Consider the following 18581-nt stretch of genomic DNA (forward strand, 5'->3'; position numbering starts at 1 on the left):
CAATGCCTCAGGACATCTGAAAGTAACCTGAGAAAACAACTTTAGCACAGGGATAGGGAAACTCCTGTTCCTGAAGGCCACACACAGGTACAATTTTCAGAGTGATCAAACTGTGCTGGGATATTAAACATATGCAAACATCCAATAAAGAGTCATTGCCGGTCTGCATACTAGACCCATCTGTGGTTCTTTAAGTTCAAGAGACACCATCCCTTGCCTTAGCATGCTTGCTTTTTGCAAAGTTTACTGTTTGTAGGCCGAACATGGAACTTTATTTTTGCAAATAAATGAAACTATACATAAATAGCATGTAAAACTGACTCAAATAGTACATGATTCCAGATCTTGTCTTCCCATGTCACGTGTTCATATAATAAACATTGCTAATCCAAGTTTTCGGGGAGGTGTGTGGGGGGGGGGGAGGGAGGGTTCAAATCACTTTGTTGTTCTTTATTACATCTTGTATTTACTGTAGTTTGAACCACATACATCTCTCAATTAGAGCTTCCAAAACTGCAAATATATTGGGAGTCTAGAACATAAGAGGGAAAAAAAAAAAAAAGAGTCCATTATTATGAATGCAATAACCAAACTCTAGAATGAACAAGCATTCATAGATAATACTTATTTTAGCTTAGATGTGAAAGATGTCAAACCAATAGCATCAGGCATCTATTGTCCTTTTGTGTGGCTCATGCTGTATAATCATATGTCTAGCAGTTTTTTATGTGAATTTTTGATATTGTAAAAGTATTTACACTGTGATTTTGCCACAATTTGTGCATCTTTTAGAACCATCTGTTAAAAAGTGAAAATTAACAGATCCATTGGACCCAGGGAGGGGGAGGAAACCAACTAGACGTCTGTTTGATAATAGACAAATGATGTTGAAGGATTTTGTTGAAAATACAATTTCCTTTGCAACTGTCTAATAAACCTGAACAAATCTCACCAAAATATGAAGTGTTTGTATACCTAGAACAAAGTATAGGCCTTATATTTAAAATCTGTTCTTGAATTGCAGATAACCTCCTATCTGAAATATTAATAACTGCTGATTGAAAACTGAATCCAGGTTTATTATCACCCAAAAAAAATTACTCTGACTCCCAATGTTTGATTGGTATCACCATGAACTGTTTAATCTGTGACCAAAATCTAATGTCATTATGTAGTCGTGCTTTGAAAGATAATAATGAGAAGCAATTAACATCCAATGAAAATGTAGAAGATGTAAAATTGAAGCATATCATTGGCTGATACATGTTTTTCAATCAGAGAAGGTGTCATAAGAGATTAGAGGACAGTGATTGGATGATAGTTCTTTTTAAAGCTCCCCATTCATGCTTTCAATTTGATAGATGAAGTAAGAGAGTCATCCATGCCTTAAAGAAAGTGATGTGCCTGCCCTGGAAATGAGAAGCCCCTGGAACAGAGAATGCCAATCTCAAAACAGGATATGTTGAGCTGTGTGAAAAGGGAAGTACTTTTTAAATTCACTTATTTGGAATCAAAAATGTTCACCTAAAAAAAAAAGTGTACTTGATCTATGATTATACAGCATGGGCACACAAAGGGCCAATAGATGCCCAAGCCAATTAATTTTATGGACCTTTATATGTAAACTAACATAATACATATAAATGCTTGTTCATTTGGGAGTCTAGAACATTCCAGCCATTTTGGGCTCTCTCCATACAAAATTTTGCACTGAACACAAAATGCAGAAACTCCTTCTGAAAAAAAAACAAAACCAAACCCAGGACTTCATTTTCAAATATGTACAGTGTACTCTTTCCATGCATAGGTCCAGGCATGCTACCAGTGAAGCAAACTGAGTTGCACTCTGTTGTTCTAATTAAATTCCATTGTACAGTAAACAACTTTTCTGCAGCAAAAATAAGCATATATATGATTACTGGCTTCTGGTTTGGGCACTTGAGACTTGATAATCAGTTGTACCTCCTGTCAATATTCTAAGATGAGCTTAATTATTATACCACCATCATACATTGATCTCTTATTTTGTCACTTTGGTATGCTCTGCATCTTTACAGTTCATATTTTCTATTATTCACTTAATGAAGTTACTTTCAAACCCAAATAACTCTCTCTTATAATAGACTAAGATATGTTAATAATATATAAATAATACCACTCCAGGGTACCTGTTGTGATTGAAGAGGCTTGCCCCATGCTAACTTCTAGCACAATAAGAGATACCCAATACCCGGCTTATTAATACATACACTGGAAAGTTTCTGAATTTTTTTTCTAAGTGTGGTTCTGACACGTAAACAAACGAGTGAAAGCTTTATCATTAAGACAAAAAATAACTATTGGGAAATCAAGAGCCACGGATTTTCAGGAAAAAAAAAAAAAAGAGAAAAACTCAGAAAAAATCTCTCATCTATTCATTTCCAAAATGGGTGAATGTAAAGGCATTACCACCTTTGTAGGAATGCCAATCTGTTAAAATGCCTAGGAAATCTCAATTTGAAACAAAAGATTATCATCAAAGCAAGAGAATGAAGGCATAAATTGGCGAGTGCCTTCATCCTGAGCCAGGCTAAGCATGAATGAAAGCAAAGCTTGTACACTTTTCAAACATCCTCCTCCTTCCTTGAAATTATCCTTATTCTACATTGAAATGAACAAAGAGAGCAAATGAACATTTAAAAAAAAAATGATTCAAATCAACTGGCAATACTTTTAATTATTTAACTTTTATTATTGTTGCACCATTTATACAATTACATATAATTTCAATGCATCCATTTTACATCCTTTTTTTCGTTTGTTTTTTGTTTTTTTTTTTATTTTTAATTTTTTTTTCCAATGAGTGGCATGTTAGCATCTGTGACACAGAATGGAAGAGAAACTGGAACTGCAGTGAATGCAGAATGTTTTCCCCCCCATTTTTCATTTCCACTGACCAAGAAACAAAACTACAGGTGCACCCAACCACAGACATGCATTAACTTGTCATGAGAACTCTAGGTAGGCTAAGTAGGATGAGAATGCTCGTTACTCCCAAAAATATCGGGGGGGGGGGGGGGGGGGGGGAGGAGATGCACATAAGTGTCAGAGGACCAGTGTGGAGGGGGAAAAAAAAATACGTGAACAGCTAAAGCAGGTGTGTGTCTGAAAAAAAGTTTGGTCATCATCTGTTTATGGTTAAAAAGAGAGAACTACTCATCATAATAATATAGACTGCAAAAATAAAAAAAATTAAACGAAAAAAAAAAAATACTGTTTTCATAAAGATCCGATTGCCTTGGCACAGGCCCAATGGGCAAAGTCAAAAACATCACTCCTGCAACCATGCGTCACAGAAGCCAAAAAACAAAAAGGATAAAAAAAATAAAGGTTTGGTACATTGACGGAGTGCATTTATAACTGTTCTTCAGATGGGAAATGGGTTCTCTCTCTCAACTCCAGGGTTTGCTTTTCACTATTATTTTATTATGAATTTGCAAAATTGGTGGAATGTGTATTTTGGATCTTTCCCCCCTCAGCATACACACACATACACACGCGCACGCGCGCACGCACACACAAAAAATACTATTTGCATTTTTTTTTTTTTTTAAGTTGATGAAACATCCTGTTTTGGGCAATACATGTGGGTTATTTTCGATTGGAATCAAGTTTGTTAGTATAGCTGAAAAAAAGAAAATAAAATAAAAAAAATATCCATCATCGCAGGTTGTTTTCCGTTGCCATTTCAAATCAGGCTGTCCATTTTACTCTTGAACTGCTACGGTTTGATCCGAATTAGGCGCTGGGACTTCAGGTGCTTTAACTTCCTCTGCTGGTCCTGCGGGCTCAGAGGCCTTAGGAGTGGAACTAGGGGCTTCCGATGCTGGAGGCTCCTTGGAAGAAGGTGCAGCCTCGCTGCTGCTAGGTTTTGAGTCTGAAGCTGGTGCCGCCTCACTTTTCGTTTCTTGCCCTGCAGGTGGTGCAGGAGCCACAGACTTTTTGACTTCCCCTTCCTCTTTGCTCTTGTCATCGGCTTTGCTGGGGGCTGTGGCTTCCGCTACCTTGGCGTCAGCGGTGGCCTCAGAGGCTTTGAGCGGCTCAGTGGGTGCAGGAGCAGGGGCTGCAGTCTGCTCCTCTTGCTTGGATGCTGGTGGCTCTGTGCTCGCAGGCTCGGCTTTCGCATCAGCTCCAGCCTTCTCCGGTTCACATTTCTTAACTTCCTCTTTGCTTGTGGCATCCTTCTCTCCTCCTTTGTCTTCTGTTTTGTTGTCAGCAACCTGCGAGTTGCTCTTCTCGTCCTTGTTCTCCTTCACCTCCGCGTTCTCCGTGGCAATCTGGGTCTCGTCACTCCCTTTTTGCGTCTCCTCTTCTTCCGTGGTTGCTCCTTCAGCCTTTTTGTCTTTGTCTTTGGTTTTGTCGTCGTTCACATTGTATCCCTTCTTCTTCTTGCTTAGCTTGCCTCCCATGGTTGGAGTTCTGCAAACAAGGAAACAACCAGTTATCACATGTAGAATTTTAAGAGGTAATTCATGCTTTTAAAAACACTTCCCGATTCCAATATCCTAAAATCAAACATGACAGACTACATCTCCCTTAAAAATGAGAAATACCATATAATTTTATAATTTAGAATGATAAAACACTTGCAAATGGACTGTGCATCTGCTTATTATCTTAAGTTCTATAATCATATGGATAAAAAACTGTGAATTTATTTAGCAGGTCATTTTGTGTCAAGTTCTGAAATCCTTCAACATACAATCCACACCACATAAGCAAGGAACATATTTAGCAGTTCAGTATTACAATCACTAAAAGCAGTATTCAAGATTTCAGTACTACACTAGCATAGAGATTCATGTAAGGGATAGTTTCTCCAGTATTTTATGAGTTATGAATCTTTTGATGACCGTTAAAATTGCACGTTAGGTACACAAAACATTTTAAAAACAAACAGAGGAGATCATACAAATAGTGACTGGAAGGCGTATATATAAATAATTTTACATACATACATTTTTAAAATCTTTACAGTAATTATATAATGTACCTGCCCAAAATAATTATCACACTGAAAGCATATGGCCTCTGCTTTGGAAGCCACAAGCATCCTACTATATTTATTATACTAACTCTATATGTTCCTGAATTAACTTTTGAAAAGAATTTAACAGGTCCATATAGCCAGGACCACAGAGAGGAGAGCTCTTGTTCCTGCATTACCTTGCCTCCTCTGATCATATTTGAAATGTAATCTAATCCCCACTTTAGAAATGGATCTTTTTCTTGCAGTTTTGCAACAGAAGTCTGTATCATATCAATCAACTTAATTCATCTAAAATAAATAATTTCACAGAGAACAAAAAGCTAAGCTAAAAATAAAAATAAATAAATAAAAATACCTACATAAATGTTCAAAAAATAGTATAGTATTGCAAAATGGAGTGACACGTGCTCTGTCCTTGAAAGCTCACGCCTCAATAAGTTGATTAGTCTAAAAGGTGCCACCCGCCTCCTGTCATTTTTGCTACACGAGACTAACATGGCCATCTCTCTGAAGATCTGAAGCATATACGCCTTATCTACTAAGACTTTTTTCCTCACCATCTAAAGGGGAAAAACTGCAGTAAATCAGGTCCATAATGACTATCATAGAAGCCAGGTATTATTTCAGCCAGAGAGGTTATAGTCATCTGAACACTAGCAACATGCTGGTCAATTAAGAAATGACGGCCAAGTAATTGGTGTCACTCCTATCAGTCCATCTGGCAAGTTTTCTAATGCATTACTTATTGTAAATGGAAGCAGCACTTCCTCTCACATTATCAAGTTAGATAAATACAGCAATTAACATAGTGAAAACTATCAACTGAAACCACAGAGTTACATTCCTGACTGGTCTTTTTACAGACTTTTTTTTTTTTTTTTTTTTAAATAAGAAACCTAATTGTGATCTTAAACCCCTCTATGCGTAGCTCTTGATTTGCGGGGTGATAAAGAAAGGAGAGCCTTGGTCATTTCCTATAATCAGACAGAGCCATTTCTTGTCACAATTCTTCTTTTCACAATCTATGCACTTAGGCGTAGATTTTTAAAGCAGTGCGCGCACATGGACGCACTGATCTTATAACATGCTTATGCATGTTATTAAATCCAATAGCAGCGCGCGAGTGCGGTCGGGCCCGCGACTTGCGTGCATGGGGTGGGGGGTGGATTTCCCCATTACGCACGGCGACACAGGCATTTTTCCCAGCTCCCTCTTCCCCTCTCCCCCCCACCCCCTAAACCTATCCTCAATTTTTTATTTTGGTAGTTACTGCGCCTCTGGAGCAGAAGTGATCTACAGGAGCCGTCCAGAAACGGCGAATGCTTCCCCAATACAGTGTTGAATGGTGCTGTCCCAGCCTGCCCCGCCCCCTTTGGACATGCCCGGCACTTCGGCGCGTACCGGGGTTTACGCACGTGGCCAGGCCTATTCGGAAAATGCGCTCAAGGCCCGGCCACGCGCATAAACCCCAAAAATTTACAGGCGTAGCCCATTTAAAATTTTCTTGATAGACTATCTGTCAAACCGGCACGCGGGCACACATACGTCGGCCCGCGGCCAAGAACGCAGCCATTTTATAACAAAAACGCTCATATTATAATTGTCTGCCGATAAACACATGCACCAAATTTAAGTGGGTGACTGCAAATCCTGCTTCTATTGCGTAGATCAAGGGATTTTTAAAATGCTGTGCATCAATGCTATTCCCAGTTTTACCAGTTCACCGAGTTAAGATAGATCCTCCAAACTTCCTAGTTTAATAGCCTTCACTCCCCCTCCCCCACCTATAAAACCTCACAGATCTGCCTAGTTTTCTTTATTTTTTTTTTTCATTTACACATCATCCATAACAGAAGTAATGTTACACGGCAGCGAGCCTCGGCGCATGCTGGATCACAGAAGTATTATATGTATCTCTCTGGTTCTCGCCCTGAAATGCCCATTCCCCTCCCAGACCATGCTCTGCCCCTTTTTAAATTCCTTGAAGATGTGCACGATATGCATGTATCCGGGCAGCTTGTAAAAATAAGTGAGCCCGACTTATTTGTGCATCCCCCAATTAATGCGCGTGCCGGGCTTTTAAAATTCACTTCTTACTGTGTCAAATTCCATAGTTGTATGTCTAATCTCAGCTGCATTAAAAATGGAGTAGATGTTCAGAAAATTACTAGACATCCAAGTCTTAGTGCTGTACATACTCCAATTTAGGTGCATACGTTTTTAGATGCCTTTAAAAAAAAAAAAGTTAATTTACTAAAGATGGGGATGCATTACACTTCCACATAAATTAACTTATGTCAATGTCCTTTCATTAGCATATTGTGTGTCTATAAGGATGCATGTCCCAAAGATTCAATGTCAAAACTATTTTGCTTTCATGAGGCCTCACAGAAGAATTATACAAATCATCAACAGATTTATTGAAATCTGAAGTATTTTAAACATTTTTAAGTTTCAACCACCAATTCATATTAAACAAAATATTACAATTACAATATGCAACACACAATGGTGTATTTTATATTAACACTAACATGGTTGAAATAAAAAAAAATGTACCAATGGCATAAAAATACCTGCAGTAAAAGAAAGGTATGAATTACAGCCATATTGGAAAGTATAAATGTATAGCTGAAGTCACAAAACATAACAAAAACCTTAATTCTCATTGTTTAAAATGTGTGCAGGAAACCTGGACACCCCATTTAACACACAAAAATGCTGTCTGTACATGTTGGACCCTATAATTTCCATAGTGTTTATCCAAAAGCAGCCTGGGATAAACACTGTGGATCTCTACAGGCTAAAGGACGGAAATGAGATAATAGTGCAGGGGGATAACTTGCTGGTACAGCGGTTACTACCCTTAGGAACCGGCATGAAGATTACAACTCTTAACCAATATGCTTTGAGGCTTTTAATGCAACTGCCAACATTGCTCCCCACTTAGATGGCAGGAGAACAAGAGGAATTGGATTCAGAGGACAACAGAGGTCTCTGATTTCCATGGTCTGGGATACTAATATGCAGACATAAGGAAAAAAGCACTGCTTCTAAAGCCAAGTCCTAAAGGCAATAAAGAAAGTGTGCATGGGGGTAGCTTGCTGGTGCGGTGCTTACCACCCTTAACCAATAAGCTTTCATACTTTTGATGCAACTGCAACACTTGCCGAACTGCACTGGCTGACAATAGAACAAAGAGTGCACTATAAAACACTATGCACAATTCATAAACTGATAAATGAAGAAAAAGCAGACTAGTTAAACACAGCACTACGCCTACACATCCCACAGAGAAATCTCAGATCAGCTAATAAAGCTCTACTAACCATCCCATCAATCAAGACAGCAAAACTGACCCAAGTCAGAGAACGAGCACTATCACTAGCCGGACCTGCACTATGGAATTCATGGCCACAGAAAACAAGATTACAGAGAGACCTAAAACTCTTTAAAAAAAAGTTTGAAAACATGGCTTTTCAAGAAAGCATTTAACATTGAGAATGGAAATTCTGAAGTCTAATTGAACAAGCTAAGTCACCATATACCACACCTATAAGTATACATTATCATGTAATAGCTTAAGAGATCTGTAGTAAGTAAATAGAGCAACAGTTGTATGGTTTCCATGAACCATTAAAAGGACAAGATCCAGACCACACAACATACACCTTATATTATGAATACTTGTTACCGATAAATATCCTGGCACATTGTTAGCAAGAATTTCACCAAATATATATTTACGTGCCTCATTGTAAACCGTTGTGACGGTGCAATACTAAACGACGGTATAGAAAAGGTTTTAAATAAATAAATAAATAAATTGCTCTCTGCTTCAATGCAGGTGAAAAGGGGAATTGGATTCAGACAGCATCCAAAGAGGACCCCTAGTTTTACAGTCTGGGGAATTGATAAGTATGGGGGGTAACCTGAACAGAGCAACAGTTACTACCTTTAACAGAAAATATGGGATTACTACCCTTAACCAACACGCCTTGATGCTTTGATGCAACCTCGCTATCTGCTTCAAAGGAAGGAGAAACATGGATTCAGAGACAACCAACACGAGCCATGACTTTTTTTTCTTACACACAGTATGGGGTACTGAAGAGCAGACATTAAGGAAAAAACACAGGACTGCTTCTACGGCCAAGTCCATAAGCAAAGCACGTCAAGCAAAACTGATGGATACACGGGGGGGGGGGGGGGGGGGTGATCTGCATGGCTTGGCAGATACTACCATGGGAAGCTTGGGGGGCAGACTGGATGGGCTATTGGTCCTTTTCTGCTGTCATTTCTATGTTTCTAAGAAACGTTTGTGCACCAAGCAACCAGTTTACTGCAGTGCACAGACGACGTGATAAGCTGACCATACCTAAATCTTAGCAGAGCATTGTTTTGTCAAGACGATAAATTCCACAGCCACAGTACGTGCAGCCCGCTACATGCCAGGCACTGCAAGCAGCTCCTCCCCACCCCAAGACTGCAGCCCTGGGAACAGTGGCAGAGCTTCAGTTTCATTTTTTTGTAAGTCAGATGATTACTTTGTATCCGTATTTGAAAGCACCATGGCTCCTGCAAGTCAAAATAATGCTAAAGAGAAGACGAAGTTATTTATACATTAGCCTCCTGGCTCCAAGAATATTTGGAGGGAGTTTATAAAAGTTTATTTGAAACGAAGCTTCCTTTCAGAATTTTCTAAAATTCTCTTTTAAATCAGGCCACAGAAGTAGCGTGAGACACATGCCCAACATGCGAGACCTGCAATTGATGAGCATGTTGGTCTCGTACCCAGTCAGGCTTTTATCATCTATATTTCGCAAGTTTCTTTATTTTCATGTCCTCTGCACTGTGGTAAATAGGGGGTGGGGAGTGCCAGGAACACGCTATCTCACAGCTCTTGTCATGCCTGAGCCAGTTTTAAGCACGTTGGTCAGCTCTGTGAGAAATGGAGATGTCATATACACACCGCTGTCCCATAGCAAACTGCTTGGGCAAAGCATCGGCTAAGCTCAGTCTTTTGTTCGTCGCCCCCCCCCCCCCCCACACACACACACACAAATCAGATTTTTAAAACTGCAAGTTCTCCTACACGAAGTACAAAAATGTTTTGTTTTTTAAACTACTTAAGGCACTAGTTTCCCAGGCCTGTGTTAGATATTATGCCATCAGCGGCATGCCACTTCAACAAAAAGGCTCAATATGGCCAGATAGTCTTATACTCCAGTTTCATTCACAGCTTTGTTTCATTATATTCTAAATCCTAGTTTCTACTTTTCAAGTTTCCCCACTCAACTTCCCACCTCCATCCGCAACACCCAATAGCAGCAACTAGAAGGTTAAACCATATTTGGTTTGCGTTTACAAAAACGGCCATAAAAATACACCAAGCGCTCACAGTAGTAATCTTCTATCAGATATATTCCTCACAACAGTGCACTAATCAATGTTCCCTTGAAAGAGGAAAAGGTTATAGGAAGCATTCCATTAAAAACATGTTTTACATATTATTTTGGTACTGGAACAAAAATAGCTAGCCAATACCTTAATTAGAGAAAGCAAGAGTGCTAGATAACCACATACTGTAAATAGTTACAAAGATATGATCAATTCACAAAAAGAGTGAAAAAATTGGCATGCTCAAACTACACACTGTACCAGGCAGGAAGGAAGCACTTAAGCTCACCATTATACACCAATGAAAACACTTCACAAAATAACGTAACAGATTGTATTGTGTAACAAATTTTATCATTATTGGAAATGCTTTACTGTTTGTATATTTTCAATACCTGTCCTCTATCCGCCCCTCCTCCTGGATCTCCTTTCCTCCCGAGTATATATGTATTTAGGAAATCTCATTGCACATGTCTCTTGGTGCAGACCTTGCAATATATTGGTTGCCTTCCTCTGGACCGTTTCCATTCTGTTTCTATCCTTTTTGAGATTCGGCCTCCAGAACCGAACATAGTAATCCAGGTGGGGCCTCACTAGTGACTCAAACAGGAGTATTATCACTTCCTTTATCTCGCTGGTTATGTCCCTACGCATCCCTCCAGGCCTTAATCATTACCTTGTCCCACTGCTTCACTATCTTCAGATCACTTGACACTCTAACCAAAGGTTTCTCTCCCAGGTCGTACACATTCCGTCCCCTCATGTACAGCTCTTTGCACTTCTGCACCTACCCTACATGCACAACTCTGCACTTCTTGGCAGTGAATCTTAGCCTCAGGAGAGGTCAAATGCTTGGAAGTTCTCTTAGATCCCTGGAGGAGCAGACATAAAAAGAAGTGATGGCCATTCTATTACAGATTTTAGCATCACCTGCAAAGAGACAAACTTTTCCTTCAAACCCCCCCACACACACACACACAATATCAATCATAATTTCAGGCTGATGCAATACTGTGCGCTCAGGCTAGCGAACGGCTGGACATGTGTCCATGACCCCTTATGCAATAAGTGGAGAGCATCCAAAACTTGTGTCCAAGCAGCGCGTAGCTAATACTGCTTTTTTTGTGGATCCTCTGACTTAATATCAATATCTTGGCGATATTAAGTCGGAGGAACCACAGAAAGCAGCATCGTGAAAAAAAAAAATGTCTTAGGGGGCGGGGGCGTAACCAAGATGGCCGATCGAGTGGCAGCGTCTCTCTGAGGCTCCGGCTGATTCCAGATTTTCTTCTGTTGAAACTTTGGTTTTACCTCGAATTATGCCCCACAAAAGGAAAGGTAGAGTGCGAGTATACCCCACCGAATCCACTCTACCTTCGGACCAGAGATTAATCAGAGAGTTCGCTACTTCAACAGGACGGGCGGCAACTCCCGCTGGCGGAGTGACTGGAGGAGAGCCATTTTCGCCGGGAGAAATATCATTGAGCCCGCCGACGTCGAAACAATTGCTGCAAGCTTCCTCCCCGGAATCCCCGGGAGCTAGTGGAGAGCCCCGAAGAAATGCGGGTGAAGCAACCCAGTCGGGGGGAGCCGAAGGTGTGATTCCATGGGATGCGACGACTTCTACCCCTAAAAGCCAGAATGGAGGAGAAGGAAGGAGAGAAGGCGTGGATGATGCAGTGGTGAGGACTGATACGACCCTAGGAGCTAGCGGGGTGAGTCTGAAAGCATGTAGGATTGAAAAACCAGCAATTGTAACCCTAGACTCCATTTGGGAGCTTATAGCTGGAATGGATTTTAAGCTACAAGAGCAGTCTCTAAAGTTACAGGGAGTTTCAGCCAAACTTGATTTAGTAGCACATGACCACCAGCAAATTTTACAAGAACAAGGAACTGTTATCCAAAAAGTAGAAACGGAGGTTAAAGAACTGAAAGAGGTAACTGCTGCCTTCTCAAGAGAAAGACTAGCTACATTACATAAAATGGAGTCATTAGAAAACTCTATCAGACATCTGAATATTCGGATACTTAATTTCCCAGTGGTTAAAGACGAACTATGTCTAGTAACTCTTAAGAAATACCTGGGAGATTTCCTGAAAATCTCTCAGGAGAAGATTCCTGTAATAAAAAAAGTGATACATCTGTCTCAAAACAGGATAATACCAGAAATAATATTTTGGATAACTTAGCAAACCTGACACAATACTTGGAAGCTTCGGAAGTGGAGGTAACGAGGAGAGAGACACTTCTTGTAACTCTATTTTCTGAAGAAGATATAAATTTGATCATGCGCACCTATTACAAGAACTTGAGAGTTTCTTTTTGTGGTGGCCTGGTAAGGATATTTCCAGACCTTGCCAAAGCCACACAATTACGCCGCAAGGCTTTTCTTCAGATGAAGCCTGAGGTTTTGGCCTTGGGTGCAAGCTTCATTGTAAAATATCCCTGTAAATGTGTTGTAGGTTGGCATGGCTCTACATATATTTTCTTTGATATATCTCAACTTAGAGATTTCTTAAGTGCTAGAAACCCAGTAACAGTAGTAACATCATGACGGATTAATATTTAAGAAGCTGCCACTCGAATGATTATTATTTGTTGTATTTCTCATATGAGAACTCCTCAGTGATTTCTGTTACTCCCCCCCCCCCCCCCCCTATTATTACCTCTATAATGAATCAGTGCTTAAAGATAGAGGGTTTTTCTTTTTGTATAGAGAATTCTAGTTTCAATGTATGTACATTGAGATGTTTCCTTATTGTATTAGCACTCATATTGCAAGATGGCAAAGAATATATTTGTTATTGTAAAATTTGAAAAGTGTAATAAAATATAATTAAAAAAAAAAAAATGTCTTGTGATGGCCAAGTTAGGAAAATGGACGCTCAATTTACAAGCGTCCATTTTCCTAACCTGTGGCTGTGCACGGGTAAGGAAAAGGGACGCTCATAAAATCGAGAGTCTGTTTTTCTAACCCGCAGCCAGCCATGTCTCCCGAGTGCAGATGCCATGGACACACTAGGGCCACACAATTTATCCCTACCACATCCTTTTTAGCAGAGTCGCTCATTTGCCTATTGCACCAAGCTCACAGAAGAGGCAATTGTGCATGTGTTTAAAAAAAAAAAAAAGACATTTTTAGCGTGTCTGTATTGCATCGGCCTGAAAGATACTGAACTAGCTCCAGAACCAATCCCCTGAGGCACTCCACAAATCACATTTCTCTCCTCTGAATTAATTACATTTACCACTATCATCTATCAGTCAATTTATAATCCAATCTACCACCTTGGGCCTCACTCCCAGGATGCTCATTTTATTCATGAACCTCCTATGCAGGACAGTATCCAAAACGTTGTTGAAATACAAATAAATGACATCTAGCACATACCCTTTAAATTATCTAGCCAACCAATAGAAAAAAAAATCTGATTCGTTTGATGCAATCTTCCGCTGGTAAAATCATATTGCCTGCAATACTGCACCTACTGGACTGTAAATAGCTTACTATCCTTTTCTTAGGCAGTCTCTCCATTTTCCCCACCACCAAGGTACGGCTGACTAGTAAATATTTCCAGCGCCTTCTCATTACCACTTTTGTGAAACGGGACCAGTGCCTCCCTTCTCCAATCTTGTAGCACCACTCCCATTTCCAAGGAACTAGCAAGCTGGTTCTAGGAGCCTATTTGTGTGGGGATGCAGGCATGCATGTGTCCACTGTCTGTAGATATCAAGGGATCAAAAAATGAAAAAAAACCCACCCCTGTCAGAGTCCACATGTCTTCCCTGATGTGTTCTGAAAATTTGGTGTGGATAGGACAACACAAAAGTGTTCTTGTGGGGACACAGACACAGCAATCTCACATCTTCCTTTCCTTCAGAAAGAAGGCTTTAAATAAAGGCATTAAAAAAAAAAACACCACACTCTCACAAAAGTATCATGTTTTGAGAAGGCAGACAAACCATTCTCTCCACCCTATGGGATCCAACCAGATCCTGGTACTGCTTTTGGGCCAACCATTTTCCAAATGGGTTTAGATGAAGTTGAGGCCATCAGAATTAGTATTCTAGAGGGACATTTTGAAGAAATGCATTAAAGTTCCACTCAATTCCAAAAGACTGGATAGAATTTGTGTACGACTACCTGCCATCATTCTGTTTCAGTTTAAGACTAAGGCCTATCTAGTCCCACATTTACCCTTTCTATTACAGATCACGGAGGCTACTTTATCTCCCAGCTTGATCTTTACTCCCTCAAAACTAAGGCTCATACTTGAATTCACATGCAGTTTCCACCTTAGCACCTCCCCTGAATATTTAACACGCTTTTTCTATGGCCTTGGTCCCAAACTGACCCCCCCCCCCCTTTGAACATTTATTTATTTATTTATTTTATATACCGACATTCAATCATCTTATATACCGACATTCAATCTTGTGATTCATTTTCTGAGACTACCTTTCCACTGAAAAATGCCTCCCGCTTGCGCATGTACACTGCCAAGGTAATTTAATATCCCCATCATATCCCTCTGTCATTCCTCTCCCCTAGGATATACAAATGTAAGTCCTTAAGTCTGATTTCATAGGACTTCCATTTTCACAGCCCTCCTCTGTGTTGCCTTAAATCTCTCTCTTTCTTTCCTTTTGGAGATTACAGTCTCCAAAACTGCACCCAATACTCCCAATAAAGTTTCATGAATGATTTGTACATAGGCCAGGTTCATTTTTTTTTTTTTTTTTTTTTTAAATGACCAAATATAAGAAAGCTGGTGATCCCTGGGCCAATTATTTCTGCCACAAGCTCCTCAAGCCTTTGATGGAACACGACCGGCCCTGCTAGGTTATTACCAGAAACATTAACATATCACCCTGTCCTCTGCTCACGAAGGATGCAAAACTTTTCCCTCTTCAGAGAGTTGCATGGGGTGTACATCTGCAAAATTAGAATGCGCATAAGGTATATGCTCTTTTATAAACCTCAAGAGCATGTTTGTACTTAAGTGTCGGGCATAAATATAAACAGGGGAAAAAAAGGGTTGGCTTGGAGCATTCTGGGGCGAAATTCGGAAGCAGGTGCATAAGTTGCTGTTTCATAAGTGGTATTTGTTGCATACATTACCGAATTCGTCCATATGCTTTTACACCTGATAACTGTGTCTCACACAGTCGAAATCGGACTTGTCTTTTGCCTGTAGTTTTTGGGATGGGAGGGCTGGGTGAACTGGTGGGGGCTTAGAGTAAAGTGTTTACTCTAAGCCCCCACCAGTGAACTGGTAAAAGCTATTGGCTAACTGGTGATTCCAAGCAGGTATGCAAATAAGTATTTTCAGAAGCAGAGTGCACACTTTATTGCCTGCCTCCGCATTTATTTCTGAGTTATTGCACGCGAATTCGTTACAGTTGTTACATGCATATTACTTATAAACATTTGATATTCTCCCTTTACCAGGCAGGTTACAATCAAATTTGTGCTACATTTCTGATTCAGATTACAATAGGCATAGCGGAACAAGAACGGGCTGGGCATAAAGACCACATTAATCAAGTGATAGAAGAATTGCTGTCTTTGTCACAACTGATCCAGTCTTACAGTGAAATTTAAGGGAAGGCCTGGCTGAATAGCCAAGCCTTGGCTCTTTTCCTGAAGGTAAGGTAAGACTTCTCGAGGCATAAGGGTGGTGGTACCCTGTTCCATAGGTTTGGGGCGTAGCAGCTGAATGTGCAAAGTCTAGGGCACGTTAATTTGGCAGAAACCAGAGGGAAGAAGCAAGGAGAGCCATTTAGGAGGAAAACCATTCTTTTGTGGGAATGTAGGTAAGCACAGCTTGGAGAGATAATTGCGCCATGTTGTTTACACATTTAAAGTCAAAGCAAAGACTCTTGAATTGTATGCTGTATTTGACTGGGAGCTAGTGCAATTGACTTATGTGTTTTGGCCCTTACCAGGATTCTAGCAGTTGGACACTGTAGATGTTGGAAGCATTTGAGATTAATTTTGAGGCATACCATGGTAAAGACAATTACATGCATTAATAACCAGTCATATTTACTACTGTATCACTGTGGCATGATTGTGTCAATCAAAAGAGTTGCAAAGTTGGCATATATAGCCCAGATGTATGAAGGAGGTAGTTGCCAATCTTTGAAATATAGCTTTCCATTGTACAGTTGTGGTCAAATTAACTCTCAAAACACTGCACAGGATCCTTAGGGCCTAATTTTCAAAAGCATTTACACACTTAAAAACTGGATTTTACATGCACGTTATTCTATGTAAATGGGCTTTTGAAAATTGCTATAATGTATGCCATTGAAATGTCAATAGGTTTTATCTGTGTTAAGTGCACAGAGACGGTAACTTTCAAAACAGGGCACATGTGTACACTGGCGCGCATACGTTGGCCCACACCCAGGTACGCGGCCATTTTCTAACATAAAAAATAGCCTGGCCACGCACATGTGCGCGCCATATTTTAAGTGAGCACGCACATGGGCTCACAAATCCCGCTTCTAACAAGTTAATCAGGGGATTTTAAAAGGGGTGCACGCCGACACCATTCCCAGTTTGTCCCCAATTCACCCAGTTAAGAGATAGGTCCTCCCCCCCCCCCCTCCTGGTTTGATAGCCTTCACTCCCCCCACTGACCCTTAAAACCCCAAGATTTGCCTAATTTTTTAAAGTTTTAACTTACACAGCATCCACAGCAGAAGTTAACATGGCAGGGGGCCATTGGCACACACCAGGTTGCATCAGTATTTACGTGCACATCTTTGGTTCACGCCTTGTAATGCCTATGCCTCACCCAGACCATGCCCAAGCTCCACTCTGAAAACTTTCAAGATGGGCATACTGCGGGAGATACGCACATATCTCAGCGGCTTTTAAAATCCGCTCGGCACACGTGAGCTCAGCTTCTCGCATCCCCTAATTAACGACTAGATGACCAGCTAAGAAAAATCTTCTGCCTACTGCTACTGTTTAGCTTGGTGTTTGTTTCTGCGAGATATGCTGCTGGCATATTGCATGAAGCCATACGTTACATCTGCATTACAAACATATACACGTACTGAAAATAGACAGATATACTTTCAGGGTAGAAATACAAGGCATTTTATGAACTGGGGCTCCTGCCAGTTTATAAAATGCTAGCATGAACATAAGAACATAAGAAATTGCCATGCTGGGTCAGACCAAGGGTCCATCAAGCCCAGCATCCTGTTTCCAACAGAGGCCAAAACCAGGCTACAAGAACCTGGCAATTACCCAAACACTAAGACGATCCCATGCTACTGATGCAATTAATAGCAATGGCTATTCCCTAAGTAAAATTGATTAATAGCCATTAATGGACTTCTCCTCCAAGAAGTTATCCAAACCTTTTTTGAACCCAGCTACACTAACTGCACTAACCACATCCTCTGGCAACAAATTCCAGAGCTTTATTGTGCGCTGAGTGAAAAAGAATTTTCTCCGATTAGTCTTAAATGTGCTACTTGCTAACTTCATGGAATGCCCCCTAGTCCTTCTATTATTCGAAAGTGAAAATAACCGAGTCACATCTACTCGTTCCAGACCTCTCATGATCTTAAAGACCTCTATCATATCCCCCCCTCAGCCGTCTCTTCTCCAAGCTGAACAGCCCTAACCTCTTCAGCCTTTCCTCATAGGGAAGCTGTTCCATCCCCATGCACGTCCATAACCATACTCATAGGGTATACTGTGGACAGTTTAGAAAGTTGTGTTCATTATGGATACCCAAAAAGCATTTTGCACAGAAATATCTCGGTGAAAATATATATATTTTTTTTTTTTTTTAAAAAGACAAAGGGTAGAGACAGGAAGTTAAAATCTTGTGGTTTGCCTCACAGGAAGCAAAGTTTGTTTTCTGTGGGTGCAGTTGGTTTATGCTGTGGTTTCAAGTGGTCAGTTTCTATGGCTCTGGACAAGAGCTTGTGCGGGAACAGATCTTCACACAGCTACTAAAAGCAGATGTCACTACAAAGCTCAGAACCAGGAGAGAGGAAGTGGAGGGTGTTTGCTTTGTAAATTGGATGAGCAACAATCATAAATGAGAAGTCACAACAACTGTTTTCTTAGCATTCAAATATGAAGTACAGTCAGTGGTGATTTTCTGCCTGTTTCACGACA

At 40.4% G+C, this 18581-nt stretch overlaps 1 protein-coding gene across 2 annotated transcripts in view; it reads right to left on the reverse strand.

Annotated features, from left to right (window-relative positions):
• Positions 1-2748: 2748 nt before the first annotated feature.
• The window catches only part of BASP1 (brain abundant membrane attached signal protein 1), a 146516-nt gene continuing 130683 nt past the window's right edge, over positions 2749-18581 (reverse strand). The window contains exon 2 of one of the 2 annotated variants that reach the window (XM_029590329.1): positions 2749-4458. In XM_029590329.1, coding sequence (XP_029446189.1) covers positions 3747-4448 — 702 coding nt within the window. In that variant the 5' untranslated portion in view covers positions 4449-4458 and the 3' untranslated portion in view covers positions 2749-3746. The remainder of the gene's footprint in view (positions 4459-18581) is intronic. The other variant, XM_029590328.1, reaches the window with a different exon arrangement.

This window comes from Rhinatrema bivittatum, chromosome 2 (genome assembly GCF_901001135.1).
Source record: "Rhinatrema bivittatum chromosome 2, aRhiBiv1.1, whole genome shotgun sequence".
NCBI classification, from domain to species: domain Eukaryota; kingdom Metazoa; phylum Chordata; class Amphibia; order Gymnophiona; family Rhinatrematidae; genus Rhinatrema; species Rhinatrema bivittatum.